This window comes from Nipponia nippon, unplaced genomic scaffold (genome assembly GCF_047370975.1).
Source record: "Nipponia nippon isolate SJK-2023a ecotype South Korea unplaced genomic scaffold, ASM4737097v1 scaffold_3, whole genome shotgun sequence".
NCBI lineage: Eukaryota > Metazoa > Chordata > Aves > Pelecaniformes > Threskiornithidae > Nipponia > Nipponia nippon.
In genome coordinates this window covers 52,948,641-52,964,311 of record NW_028262347.1, presented here as the reverse complement: position 1 = coordinate 52,964,311, position 15,671 = coordinate 52,948,641, and the positions used below count along the sequence as shown (strand labels likewise).

General features: G+C 38.9%; 1 protein-coding gene across 5 annotated transcripts in view; it reads left to right on the top strand.

Annotated features, from left to right (window-relative positions):
* Positions 1-15,671, top strand: part of ANKS1B (ankyrin repeat and sterile alpha motif domain containing 1B) — a 441,565-nt gene that overhangs the window by 262,633 nt on the left and 163,261 nt on the right. For all 5 annotated transcript variants that reach the window (XM_087765654.1, XM_087765653.1, XM_087765652.1 and 2 more), the window contains one exon: positions 5,987-6,085. In XM_087765654.1, the coding sequence (XP_087621780.1) occupies positions 5,987-6,085 (99 nt within the window). The remainder of the gene's footprint in view (positions 1-5,986; positions 6,086-15,671) is intronic.

Genomic DNA, 15,671 nt, shown 5'->3' with positions numbered 1-15,671 from the left:
TTTAAAAGCAAAATAATTTTGGAAGAACATTATCAAATAATTATTTTGCAACATGCTCGGTCCTTTCTTCCTAACGTATTTTATAATCAATCTCTTTTCCCAAAGGCAAAATTTCGTGCTTCTGCAGGGGATTTTTCTAACATAGTCTTGTCAGGTTTGTAGGTGAAATAACAATTTCTGCGCTATCTCCAGGAATATGATACATCTTTCTGACCTCAAAGTACAAGTTAAGCGCTTCACTCAATAGTCATTCTTACAGATCTTGTTTTCATGTTAACAGTGGCAGTACTAATGAGAAGCAACCTTTTCACTCATACTGAAGCTTGCTAAATTCTGGTCGTTTGCCAGTTCTTGTTTGGAAATGAAATACGTGACACATTGTCTTAATTTTTTGCACTAACAAGAAGCAGTTTTCATTATTGAAAACTACATTTCTCTAGTCATTTCTTGCAAGTCTCTAAGAAATAAACTCTTTTACCTTGTGGAAAAGCTATGTTGTGATGAAAATTTATAAACCTTCTGGCATATGATTTAGACAACAAAAAAGAAAAGTCCTGGTTATTCAATGTGTCCTTGTTCCCATTGGTACCAGATGCCTGCTCCCTTCCTTCCCAGTTATGCATTTGGGGTGGAAGGGATAAAGAACAATAGAGCTCTTTGATGCTGTTTGTCTGTTTTCTATCATCTCTGACTTCAGTCTCCAAGCATAAATAATGGCAGAACATTCCCATCTGTCCCCGCCCTGCTCCCACCTCTCTTATCTGAGGCAGGAATGATGGTACTCTCAGATACCTCAGCTAACTGTACTACCTCCCAAATTCTCTTTTTTTCCTTTCTGCGCCAAGTCATATTTCCAGCAACCCTGAAAACCCAAGTATGAGGCCTGTTGCCCCAACTCCATCCAGATCCCCCCAGCTGTGCTCCTGCAGTCTCAGGTCTCAGTCAGCCAGGATAAGATTCAGTGCAAATACAAAATGTTGATGGTGCAGCAGATTACTACCTGGGTGGCTGGGAGAGGGCAAAGGAGAGTGTATAGTGCTCCCCAAGCAACAAGACTGATGCAACCACCAGTATATATATACTGTATATACCTCAGAAGTCATCCTTCCCTTACCCACACCAACTCTGCTCTTGGGCAAACCAATTTCCAATACACCAAAAGCGTAAAATGGTTACCAGAAGTTGTTGCCGCTTTCAGTAGCACTTGGCATCTCCAGTTGAACTTTATCTCAATAATGGCTGCTCAGCCAGTGAATTCAGCTCAGCTGGTGGGTAGCAGCTCTTAGACACCAGATTCACTACTTTTCATTCTCTAGCTGACATAGTTGAGCATAGAAAAAGCTGGGTTAGTTGCGAGCCTATAGCCAGAACTCTCCTAAATCTTCTATTTCTTACATAACAATCTTTTCTTTTGTAAGAGAGAAAAAAGCTTCAAATGCAAAATTAATTTTTTTCTTTTTTTTTTCCAGCCAGCTTTTACTCAGTTTACATAAAGTAATTCATATGCATTTACCTCCCCATTGAGGTTTTTTTCCAGAACTTTGATTGCAATGAAAATCTATGAAACATCTCTCCAGCCTTTATCAGGCTTTCAATCTATTAGCCAAGATGAAGAGCAAGAATAAGACCAAAAAGCATATGCAGGTGGTTTGTTCCCCACACCCTCTCTCTTCCAACTTCAGTGGTTGAGTTTTCAGATAAGTCTAGTGATATATCTTCCAGCTGTTTTAAAGCTTCTGTACCATTTTTATTTTATTTAGATGACAGAATCAGACATTGGAATTTTTCACCATAGGTCTCACGCACAGAAAATATATGAAGATTAAAAACATAGGTACAAAAGGGGTGCAATGAGAAACATAGTCATGCCTGCCATCCTAATACATTCTTCTAATCCCCATATTTTATTACCTTCAGAGACAAATATTCAAAGTGCTTTTGTTCCTGCAGGATGTAGAATGCGTATTAGTCTTTTTTTTTTCTTAAGAATCTTGAAAGTTGTTCTCTTTTGATAGTAAATGAAGTTGTCTACAAGTTTATGAATCTTTTGCTTTGATTGGATTTTAGAGGTTTCTTTGAGTTGTTTAATGTATTGCAATTAGGAGGTTTTTAATAGAGAGAGTAATTTTTTTGCTATAAATCTGACATATTCCAGATTAAATTGTTTTCTAAAGATTCTGTATACATTTATCTGTACTTACATACATTTGGAATCTGGTATAAAGATCTAACCCAGCAGTTTTGCAAAAAGCTATATTAACTTCAGGTAGAGAGTGCCAGAGGTGATTTTGTGTGGAACAACCCAAATAAATGACAGTAAAATCTTTATCTTGTAGTGTAGCATTATGTATTTTGTTCTGAACTTATTTATAGGAACTATCTCAGATTTTGGCAAAATTTCTGGGTTTTTTAAATCGTGTTGTTTTTCATATGCCTCCAGTCTCCCACATGCAGTCATTTTTCCTTCCTTCTTGAGCCCAACTGTTCTGTGAAACTCCTGCCTTCTTACTCAGGAGATTGGCTTCCCGGTGGGGGCAGCTACACTCTTTCCTAACTGGAACTTCAGAACCAGAATCTTTCTAATTCATAAGTAATACTATCTCTTATGCATTAACAAGACAGGAACTTCAGCAGTGTAAGGTGAAGTGAATGAGATCTGAATCTGTCCTAGTAGAAGCAATTTTGATATATTATTATTGCTTTAATTCCGAGAAGTAAATTTTCCTTCCAACTAAGTTTTCCTATAGACTTAAGAAACTACAATATCACAAAGCCTTTTATGTTTTTATTATATAATAAAAGCATAATAACCCCAGTAGAGATTGCTGTCCCATATTTCCTGTTACAAGACCCAGTTCTGTATATAAGCATATCAAAGTTAAATCTTTGGACTCACATTCTCTAGGTGTCTAGTAGAATAATTTCTTTTTGGTGAATGTTTCAGCTAACATAGCTCAGCTATTTTTAAGACTGAAATAATGTGAAAAGACATTCTTGCATTAATATTCATTTTAATTACATTTACCATGTCATCTCTGTAAAGTTAATTGAGGTTAAATTTGGCCCAGCTTATAAAAAATGTGTGCATGGCAGCTAAGAGCAAGGAGAGAATTTCTCCTCTTGTCTCTGATCTGCTGCAGAAGGAAGTGAGGTTTTCCTCACTCTCAACATCATAGGAACCTATGGAAGGAGACTGGAGGAGCGCAAGAAGAGGAATCAGGTAAAAAAAGAATCAGGGACTGGGATTAAGGGGAGAATGGGAGCAAACACCAGGGAGACAGGAATAAGGGGGACTATTTCTCTTCAGAGGCATGTCTGCAAAGCAAACAGCAGCTTTCTACTACTATCTGTTTACTCCGCTACGTTAAGCAATAGTGAGTATATACCGAGTATCTAAAGTTTCCTGGTTTGGTCTTGTGGAAAGATGAAGAGCTGGTTTAGCTCCATGGCAGGAGACAATGATGAAGTCTGTTTTACAGGAGGGATGAGTGTCTGCTACTGTTGACACTGATGTTAACACACAGGAAAAGCTCCAAAACCTGAGCACACTGAAAGACCAGGTTGTTGCCTCCTCAGACAGGGGAGAAGGAGGCAACAAGAATTCCAGGCTTTCCTGAGCTTTAAATGTTTGATTTTGTAACCTTAACATACTTTCAAAAATATATAATACCAACTGCAAAGAAACAAAATATATGAACTAATATATAAGGAAAAAACAATAGGAAAGAATTAATAAAATAATGCTGTCTCTGCTATGCAGCAACTTTGTGTAAATAGACAGGATTTTTCCTGTGCCTAAGTGTTAATGAATTGGGTTTTAAACATTGCAATATTTGAAGCTGGATGCCAAGGTTACTGACACCAGTAAACAGTGTGTAGTAGCTCAGTGATGAGTCTACCGTCATTGTGTGTAAACATCATGCAGTGATGAAAGGTGAAATCTGAAAAACAGTGAAATGAAGTGAAAGCAATAGCTCTAAACAATATAGCTGCATTTAATAAAATGAACGAAAATGTATAGTCTTTGTTTTGGACTGGAGCCTCAGTTGGCTCAGTTTGCTTGTATCAATTTATGGTAGCTATTTCCAGCAGCTGAAGAATCCAGCCCAAAATGCAGGGTTTTTTTCCACGGTTCTTCCTCTAGGTTTACAGCCTCATTTAGGTTATTAAAGGAGAAAGGAAGAAAGGGGAAATTATATTTTGTATGTGTTTACCAGGGAGATGAAGGGGGTACTAACCCCCCCTCATCACTATCACTGTTTGCACAGCCTGTGCTGCATGCACTCTTACACCATGTGATTTACTTAAACCGGCATGATTGCACAGCTTCTCCCTTTAGAGCAGGTCTTTGCCTGCCCCTGTTCTGAATGCTGCACACAAATTCTTTCAGGGTATGATTTGCAGACTTGTAGTCTTAAATCATACCACTTACTGTGAAATATAATTTTAAATGTAATAGCTTTGCAAAGTTTCCATGATTGCCTTAAAAAAGACCTCCCCTAGATTTTGCAGGATACTCTGCAGAATAGCGCTTGAGAGTCCTCAAGAGTACGTCTGTAAACTAATCAGTCCATCTGAAAAGAAGATTTAGCAGCTGAACAGGGTGAAGTATTGCATATGCCAGTGTGCTTTTGAAAGAAAGCTATGTTGCTGTGGGACAGGAGATTTGATATTCAGAAAGAATTCGTATTCATTATTAAGACCTGATTCAGCAAAGTATTTAAGTATGTTCTGTTATGGACCTATTAGCTTTTCATTTTGCTGCTGCTTAAGAGCTCTACTGAGTCAGAAGCAGCAAGCCAAATGGAAAGGTGGAGATGAAGTTTTTCATGGATTTGCTCATGTAAAGCCTATTTCATGATGATGTTAAATTAGTACAAATAATAAGAATTCTTGCTTCTAGCAAATTAGTGTTATGAGACTCCAACAGGGGTAAGAGTTCAGACAGGTCATTGGATTTTTGCAGGATTTTTTCACAACTGTAATAGAAGCTTTTTAAAAATAAAAAAAAAAAAAAGAGTTTTTGTCTGAAATGAGGTAGTCTAAAAAAGCAATACAAGATTGCCAGCCTACTTTGAACCATCATGATTTGATCCCTGGCTGCAATTCCCTTTCTGAGCTACTGTTGTGCCTCCTGTGATTCCCAGTAGTCGCTGTCAGCTAATCAAGTACCTTAACCTTCAAATGCTGAACTTACTATCTACCTAGATGGTGTCAGACTCCTTAAACTTAGGAGTTGTATTATCCTGTTTGTGGAGCTATAGGTCCTCTCCTAGTGGTAGCAACTCCTAAGAATAGAAGCTTGAATTGTGGAGTCTTATTTTATGGACTTCTGTGGGCACTTATTTTGTGCATTGTTTGAACAGATGGTCTTTTTCAGCTGCTTGCATGTTAGGAGTTATTTGACCTGCCCGCAATCAGGGAGATAAGAGCAATGATGGGTAAAGTTAGGACCGCACTGGTACAGTTAAATTTAGGGGGGTGAGGACTGTATGGGGTTTGTTGATACCACTCCCCCTCTTTGGTATCTTCACCATTTTACTAGCAAGGAACTAAATAATTTTATCCTCATCCACTCTGCTCATTTTATTCTGTGCTAAGTCTGGAGAAAATGAACATCATATATAGCTGGGTGAGGTAGGAGGGGAATGAAAAAAATGAAGTTTCTGAATATTTCTCTAGTCATGTCCTTGGTTTCAATCAAATGAAAGAAGGTTCACATCTGGTATTTGGCTTGAGTGAGAGCTACAATTTCTCCACTGGCAGTGCTGCTAGCAGTATAGTAATTGTCTGTGAGTTCAAGCGCCTTCCACCATATTTTGTCATCATGAAAATGAATGCAATCATTAGTAATTTATAATTCTTGTCAGATACTATAAGTTAAGCAAAATGTTCTCTTTTAAACGGAACAGAAGGGCTTGTTTCAGGCTATTGAAGGCATCTCCTATTTTTTCATTTTTATTCTACCTTTTTTTTCCATTTTTAGGGAAGCAATGTAATGGAGGACCAGGATCTCTTGGAAATAGGAATACTTAACTCTGGACACAGACAGAGAATACTCCAAGCAATCCAGCTTCTCCCAAAGGTATAGTTTCTGTTATTATCCAAGCGAGGGAACTAACACCTACAGCTTTCACATTATTTAAAACACTTTTTTGAATGGAGATAAATATAACTCTCTACTGGTTTTGTAGATATGTTTTTCTGCATGTGCAAATGTGGCATAATGTAATGTCATTGCATTGGACTCACTTTGTATAGATGTAATTGACAAACAAAGCAAAGGAGAGTAAAATCTGTAATTTGAAGTGGCAACTGTTTAGAATTTATTTTCATGATTTTTGGCTTTTCAATCTGTTTATAGATTGAGATTACATATGTGTAAATAAGGCTGTCAATGAATTTCAGATGTTTGTCTTTACATAGCAGTTGTCCTGGAAATACTTTGCCCCTATAAGTATTCTTAAAAGCCTTGGATGAAACATTGTTTTCCTAATACCTGCCTTTCATGTAAGATGCAGAGACTTCCTGCAGGCTTCATATTTGATTTGCTGCTGTGTACATGAATTTTGCTTCTCAGCTGTGGACAGAATAACTTGCAGTCATTTTCCCAATCATTTTTGGTGCTAGCTGATTTAAGCTATAGATTTTAAAATCAGTGATAGAAAGGGATTATTCTTATATTTTGTGTACCAGAATATATCAGTGGAGGCTTCTGCTAGCATTCCAAACAAGAGAGAGAGTGGGCCTAGCATGAAAACTTACTATTTGATTTTGGAAAGCTGTATAAGGAGAAGGAATGAGGAGAAGTAGACACCAGTAAGGCTCAGAAGGCTGCCACATGTGATGCAGATACTTAGTGCAAAACACTAGGGCAGGAATCCAACCTAGTGTAAAGTGTGTGGAGTGTTCTGGGAGCAGCATGTGTAGAATAATTGAGGTAAACAGAGATTAGGCTGCCTGCAGTTTGATAATACTGGACAATGAGAAGAGTTATTAAAGGACTTTTCAGCCTAGAGCATGAGGCTGACATTGCTGGAAGAGGCTTTTTGATGCATCATGGCTTACTAGGCGGATCACTTGTAGAAGAGAACAACGATTTTTTTTGTATGGGAAAAATTAGAAGTTGTGAACAATTTGTGTATCTGGATGTGTTAGTCAATCCATATATACTACGAGTCTGTGCACTGAAACACCAAGGATTATTAAAGAAAATAATATTCCACGTACCATATTAGGCAAGTGAGATAAATGGTACAAGTAGTAGGGTATATAAAAGTAGCATTTGATGAATTACAGTAGATATTTAAGGTTTAACGATGAATTAATGAATTTTTCAGCAATGCTATCATTCAAACAAAATTTTGTAATCTTAATCCCTGCTCTTAGCTGATGAAGTATTTTTTCTGGTTTTCATACTTCTTAGAGAGATCAGCTTTCTTGTATTCTTGTTTAAATTTTTCAAAATTCATGAAGGGATTGTTAATACATCATAATTTTAGTGCTATCTGCACTCAGTAACTGGTGTTTATGAAAACATTGTTAATAATGTCTGCTTTTGGAGAGTGTACTAATGCTGAGGCCAGATTCTTTCATAAAATTCCAACCGAGGTCTCTTTAAAATGTGCATAATGTGAGAAAGGAGGACAGAATCAAGATCTAGAGATACTCTTGAAACCAGTTGAGAACAAGATAGTTATGCAGTGGCTTGGAAGAATCAACACAGAATGGCTTGAAACATGGGCTGAATAATGGTGAGGTAGTCTTTAGCAGCTTCCCTGTTGACCTAGAAAAAACAGTCCTTAAGGACCACGTTTTTAACATATCTTTGATGCAAGAATGTTACACCAAAAAAAAGGCAGTTGAAAGCTGAAGCTGTGCATCACATTTCTTCACTTAAATGACTCAGCAATGCAAGAGAGCTTACATAGTAAAAATACATAATTTCCTATTCAAAACCAGGTTTTCTGAAAGGCACAGCTGTTGGAATAGTTATGGGGCCCAAAAATAGGGATCATGCTAAGTTTTATCTAATGCAACCCACCCTTGCTGTATTCACAACAGCTTGCTGAAGACCTAAAAAACTTTCACATCCTGCAAGGAACCATGAAACATTTCTGTATAACTATATGTTTGTTGATAAGTTCAGGTCTGTCATCATGCATTCAGAATAGTGCATACCATCTAAATATTTTAAGATCTCAAACCATAACTGGAGTCTTACTAATTTCAATCTCATTAGATAAAAATTCTTTTAGTTTGTTTGTTTTGAACATGTACCTCTTTTCTGTTCCTCATTTAATTTAAAACTTGATGACTCCTTGTGTTTTAGTACTTAATAACATTGCTGATGATGTTATTTTTAGTTTTACTATTAACGTTTCCTGTCTTGTGATACTTTTTAACTCAGATTTTGAGGTGGAATTTAAGTGCTTTAAAAAATATCTATGGAACAAGACTTCCTTAGAGCCATATACTCAGACAGTATTGAATAAGCCTAGAGGGTAAAAATCAAGCAACAAATCTATTTTCAAGGTTTTAAAATACTCTTTTTTTAGAGCTCTTTTTTTTTATTCTCATCAATATTCATCTCTGCAGCCTGAAAATGCAACAGGCATTTAGTGGCTGAAAAGAAAGACTGTCTTTTTTTACTCATAATTGCTGGTTTCCTAAAGAGTGATGAATTTCAAACACCAGCAGCCTGTTTAGGAACCAAGTTCTAGAGCTTGAAGTAGTTTTAAATAGGAAAAAACCCCACATATCTGTCCAAATATAGATGAATTAATGATTGTAGTTTCTTATGCAGTGTTTAACCAGTATAAAAAGGTATGTTTACCCAGATTTCTCAAAATATTTTTCCCTAATGATTCCGTATTTGAGGAGAACATTTCATAAGAGGGTTAACTGGTACGTTGGTAAAAGATAGGCAGAGTTGAAATCTTTCTGTTAGATTTCTGCTTTTCAAAATACCTTTTATTTTTGTTGGATTAGAGCTAGTAGCCCAAATTTTCATCTTGCACTAATGTAATTTAAGTTATTCAAGTTTCACATTAATATTAACTAGAGCACTTTATGTCTTATTATTATTAGATAAGGTTAAGACACTCCAGCAGAAATATAATTTGTAAAGTTAATTCTTTAAATGGAAATATTTTATACATGACATCAGTCTTAGAGCAAATTTCGTAGCATAGTTTGATATTGCATTTAAGATTTTTTTGTGTGAAGAGAATGAAATCAATAAATGTTTGGAGAAGGATTTTATATGTTTTATTAAAAGGAATTTCAGATGTCAAAAAGTAGAGACAATGTCTAAAAAGATACTGAAGTTGCAAGCACAAGGACTTGAGAAAAAAATTAATACTGAGAAAAGAACTGTGTGCAGGATATGCTTAATTGGCTAAGAAAATAATAGCAGTCATGACATAACGTTTTAGCCACACTTAAGTGACATAGGAAACCTAAGGAGCATTGTCAAGTTATTTCGGCATCCAAAACCTATGTGCAAGTGACTTCTCAATGGGTTCCTCAAAAGCTAAAATATTTTTGGAAATGAGAATTATCCTAGCTTATCTGAGACCTTGGATAAGAAAAAGGATTGTTTTTGTGTGGGATGCTCAGTGTATGGCTTCTTCTCCCAGCGCATAATGGGAACACATTCTCTCATTTGACAGATGGAAGAAAGATGTTAGCTGAAAGCAGCTTTCTCCTGGCTTCAGAGCTATTCTTAAAGTATGCAGCTTGTTCCTTCCTGCGTGGAGAGGTCTTAGCACAAAGCAAGTTTGGGAATATTGTAGCAAGGGTGTGCAGGCAGCCAGACGCTTTCCTGGGTGCTTTGCAGAACCAGATAAGTAGGATATGAGCAGGCTATGAGCACATGCTCTCTGTGAGTAGTGTTATATGAGCAGTAAAGCTGTGCTTCCAAAAAGTGCTGGATCTATTACTCATATGTAACACTCTCTTGTGCAAGCACAGTAAGTCTGGCATTTAGGAAAACAGAACTACTGTGCATGTGCACATTAACTATGCTGTGTACGTAACAGAGAAAGACCACATCATATGTTTGCTATTGCTATATTGCTATTGGCTTAGACATCCCAGAGCTTAGCAAGCTGATTTGAATCCTGGTGTTTAATTCTCTCCCAGTCAGCACAGATAATAGGTAGATCATTCCAACTGCCATTCCTAAGGATAGTGTCCAAACTAGGAGATGCTGCGAAGTGGGTATCATAACATTTATAACCCTTTCTGGCTATGACTCCTTGGTTCTGGTCTGCTGGAAGTGAAGATGAAAAACAGAATTCAAAGGAAGTGCTTTCTACCCTGCTGGTTTTCCTCCTTCTAATGCCTCTGGGAATTACTTTCCTGATTTGGAAGGAGGTCACTCACCTGCTCATTGCACTGCTTCTAAGACCTTTAACCACAAAGAGAAAAAAGTGTTAGAATCCAGCATAACACATGAACTTTTCAACTCTGAAACACAAAGGCATAGTCTACATTATTTAAGTAATGCAGCACAATGGATGCATCCATGCTATAGTTCAGGGTGTTTATTTCAGACTAGCTTTAGACTGGTTCCATAGACCAAATGTCCCCTCCATGCATGTTCTTCAAAACTGTCTGATGAAAGCACTCTCACAAACATTTTCCTTCTTAACTGAGCCTATCAGTGAGCCACTCTAGACATGACATGCTGTCATTTATCTGTACCATGTAGATAATAGTAGCATGTCACTGGTCCTGTCACCATTGCCCATACAGTAAGTCTTATTTCTCTTCCTGCTTCTTTTATACTTTCTTTTTTGTGGTTGAATCCACAATGCCTACTGCCTGTTCTGAGAATAGTCAGCAGGCAAGGCTATAACAGGGGAAGCACTATTCTCTTTCTATGGCAACTAGACTAGGATGACAACCTGAATAACCTGACTTACACTTTCTGCACGTCCTTTTGTCTGAGAAAGAAGACACGGACAATTGCTTACTGGGAGTATTTGCTGGTGTAGCTGTTCTGCCCCAGGCCTTCACCCTTCATGTGTTCATGAGCTCCATAAGGGCCACTGATGGGATCCACATTCCTGCCTGCAACCTGTCACAGGCAGCTATAAATCACAAAGACTACCACTCAGTTGTCCCACACCTTTACTTATTGAGGCATGTTTATGAACATATTTTCAGGTCATCAAAAGGACTTTTGGTACTCATATGGTCCATAATTCCAGTGCTGGATTCAGAGGGAACACTAGCATCTTCTCTACAGGCAGCAACAGTGTTAGCATCATCTGGATACTGCCTACCTTTTGGGAAATGCTATGTACCCTCTGTATCACGAGGTCGTGAGACCATACATATCCAGAAATGGAGCAAGCACCCAGTTTAGCTGTAACTCTCTCACATGCTGTGTGAAAGGACACTATGGCTTTCACCTGCAAGATAGCAGGCTGCATGACAGACTGGACACAAACATTTCCAATGTTTCCCAAACTATAGGTCTGGGCTGTGTTCTGCACAGCCCCTGCGAGGACTCAGTTAAGTCTTTTTAACTTTCTAACAGACTGAAATAGCAAAGACTAGTTTCTTCAACACCCACAAGCACAGCCCTCTGTTCTCTTTGAATCTTCTCAGAGCATCCAGGATGGTGCTTGTCTCCAGGCCACTGCACCTTCCCAGATGAAAGGAAGACCAACCAGGAGTGCCTGGAGTAAGACAAGGAAAATGTGATTGCCACTGAATGTCTTTTGCAGTGTTTCAAATGTAATAGGAAGATTACAAAGAAATGGATCTCTGTCTCCTTGTGTCATTGAATTTCTATCCCCACTCCCACCTCCACACAAGGGAGTGGAGATGTCTTCATAGCCTCTGAGGCTTACTTGCTTCACCCATTCGCTCTTCAGTGGCACTGGGTTAATAAATATATTTATTCTGCCTGCTGGTGTGTGGCTGTTAGCTTCTGTCTCCAGTGCCATCTGGAAACTGTGCAGGCCATTTCACTATAAAAAAATTCCAGTTGTAGCTGCTAGAAGATGGTTGGTGAGATGGGAGGAATGGAAGGCTAACAAGGCCTATGTAAGTGACTGCCTATATAAGTGACTTGGGGAGGGAGGAGGAGTAAAACTTGAAGACAGCTAGAGATTCAGGGCTGACTAGGTCAGAGGATACTTTTCGGTGTTCCCTCTCACCAAGAAACCCTTCTCTATGTCCTCCTCCACCTCCTCCAGTGAGATAAGAGCTTTTGTCCCATGTCCTCACAATTTTCATCTATCAAGAGAAATGATTCATCTCCCCTGTGCCTATGCCTTTAGTTGAAACACTCCATTCAGAGACTGCTTCTCCCCTCTCAATCTTAGGATGGGCTGTTAGTACATTGTATTCAAGGCATTGTGCCCAGAGGGTCCCCAGCGGTACCTCTTCAGTCTCAGAAATGATCTCTGCCTGCACAGCATGCCGTGGCCGAGTTCTCTGTAGCTGTCTCACATGCAGGGGTTCAAAGGTCTCCAGAGAGGCACCAAGGTGGCCTCCAGAGGTGCCACGAACAGCCAATGGTTCATAATTGCTGCTGCCCAGCCCCAGAGAACGCACTTGCTAGGAAGACATCCAGCATTAAACAAACGCTAAAAACTATAGTGACTAATGACACAAACATTTTCCTGAGGGCTGGCACAGCCCACCATGGACTGGCAATGGCAGAAACTGGTCAGTGTGGCCTAACAAAAGAGGCAGGAGCAGCACTTGCAGTTGTGGGAAGAACAGAAGAGGTTCCAGCAGTCACCACAGTCTGTTGCAACTTGAACACCCAGAAAGGGTCTGCAAGAATGAGATATATAAGAGTGCCTATCCGTGGAAGCAGCATTTCTTCCTCAGGATGGGCCCTGCCTCCTTCTTTGTCTGTCTCTGGTTGCTTCTGCAGCTGGCCCACTGGTCACTGCACAGAAGCACAGTTAGAAACCTCCGGACTCCTCACAGCAGTCATGAGGTCAGCAGCCTCCTGATACTGACACCAGGTTATCCTGCTATCAGGAAGCTTTCAGCTTTCTTACAGCACAGGCTGACGAACAGCATCATTTCCTTGGGGCTCTAGTTAGCACTCTGTGAGATCTTCTGTGAAGGTGAGGAGATTGATGGGTTTTTTGACCATCACAAAAAATAGCATTAGTAAAAGGTGGATGATAATAAAATCGTTATAGAAGCAATAGGAAATTCAGCGACCCGTTCTGAGCTAGGCAACAGAAAGTGAGGCAATTAAATCAGAAAAAGCATCAAGGAAGGAAATTATATAAGTCATGAAGAGCTAAAGGCAGTTGACAGCAAGTACTACCTCCACCATTTGGTCCATGTGTGCATGTGTGTTTTCTCCCATTGAAGGTAGTAAGGTTATCAGCCACTTGATTCAGATCTTTGCGTCCCTATTAGGGATTGAAATGTGTTTAGTGCATGACTGGTGCTGATCTTCTGGTTTACTTTCCTCCAAAAAGAAAACTGGATAGTGTGTACCCAGACTATTCTGCAAAGCAAACGAATGCAAAGTAGATTACTTTTAAATCGTACTGTGGCACCAAACCATAGTACTGTTGGGCCAAAAAGATCACCATTAATTCAACCCCTGAGTGGGATAAAAAACTAAAGGTGCAGTTGATAGCATGATATCTAAAGTAAAACAGGCAGAGCTACTTGGGATCCAGCAAAGGATGAAAGTTTGAGTTTGGAGATGTCAGTCTGTGCTAATACCCAGTTTTTGAAAGCATGCCTGTAAACCTCTAGCTCTATGCACTGAAACACCAACAAATACCCACAGGACTGCTTTTAGAAATCATACACTCATAGAAACTCTTGAGATCAAAGGCCATAGCTTCCACTTAGTCCACAAATTCCAGATTTAGGTCTTCTTAAGATTACATTATATGCAATTGAAATGTCCTGAACTGTTGCATACATCATCCTCAGTAATACTGAATGAGACCTGTTCTTCCCTTGTCCCAGACATTGCGTCTGATGAAGAACTAGGAGGTCTTTTCAGTCTTCTGGATGTGGATCTGTGTAAATTTTTCCAGAAAAAAAAATGTGTGTGCGCATCTGTTTTCCTTTAAATTCAGAAGATAGATTCCAACTGCAAAAATCATAGAAAGGGTGCCTATTGCAATGCTGGCAATCTTAGGTAGGAAACTCTGAACTCAGTTCATGGTATTCTGGATTTACCATGGGGGCAGGACCCTGCATCAGGCAGCACTGTGAAGTGAACGTGCCTATACTGTCTTTTTATAGTAAGATCCACAAGAAGACAGAAGGCTTTTGATTAGCTGAAAGAAAAGTCAAACATTATTAGAACACAAGCTTGAATAGTTAACTTTTTAAATATGTGACAAGGTAGACAAATAGAAAACCAAAAGGTCAATATACAGCTCTTCCTCACCCACTGGGTCTCTGCAGGCAGGTGCCTGTTTTCACTCAGTGGCTTTCTCAACAGCAGCAAAGTCTTCTCAGGTCCTTGGAGAGTTGTGCCCGTCCCTCATGAGAGCTGCCTCTCTGCCCCTGACTGCAGGCTTAATTTCTGCATGGGTGCTGCAGGCACCAGCTCCACGTGGTGCCCCTGTGTCAGCCAGGTCCCGTGATCTTCAGAAGTGTCACTCTCCCAAGCCTTTTCTTTCACCATTCAAGAGGAGGAACAATCTCCTCTTCCAACAACATGAGTCCAACTGATCACATTTGTAAAATACATAATATATAACAGACAACTCACAAAGACAGGAAAAAAAGAACTGATACCCCCCCGTTACAATCATCCAGAATTACTCAGATTGGTAGTTGATGGTTTCATACAAGTTCCCAAAAGCGCTGCTTACATCTCTCAGATAGGCCAGCAGTTTAAAAGAAAGCATTATGTGCTTGCTAAAAAGATCTTTCTTGCAAACCAACACAAGCATAAATTCACAGTAATCATAGCCATCTTTTAAAAAGCTGTGAAAGTCAAGTCATCTCTTTCTGTTATACAGCGGATAAAAAGCTTGATTTTAATACATGCAGTGTTGAGATCCACCAGATAGTGATGTTACCTGTGGAGAAAATAGCCTTAGTTCCCCATCTGTCTGAGAAGATCAGAGAAAACTGGTAAGAGTCCATGTTAGTGAATTCACCTTGATGCTTCTGGTGCATATGTGATTACTTTGAAGCTCCATTAGTGTTTATTTGGCTACCTTTCAGAGACAAAAACTCAAGTACCTTCTATCCTAATGTAAAGTACTATATAGATATTGCAGTGATGCAGCTGTAAAAAGACTGATGTACAGACAGTCTCTTGTAAAGGATTTCTCAGCCCATTAGGATACTACTTGACATTACTGTTTTATTATGAGAAACAGCTGTTTCTGGCTTCTGCTTTCTATTCATTTCAAAGGAAGCGATACTAGTGACAGATCAATCTGACCTAGGAGAGAAATCTCCTATGGTTTGTGTCTTCTTCCATGCTTCGTTTATATCATATTTTCTTAAACATTTCTTTTTCTGTAAATCCTATGGGCTTCATTCCTAGCCTTTTCCATAGTCGGCATGCTAAAATCATCTGCAATGAAACAGCTAACATTGATATTGTTCTTTAAAGATAACAACCAAATTAACTAGTAGCAGTGTCTGCAGAAGAACAATACTGCCCCTATTTATGAGCAGTTAATATTTGAATGGCT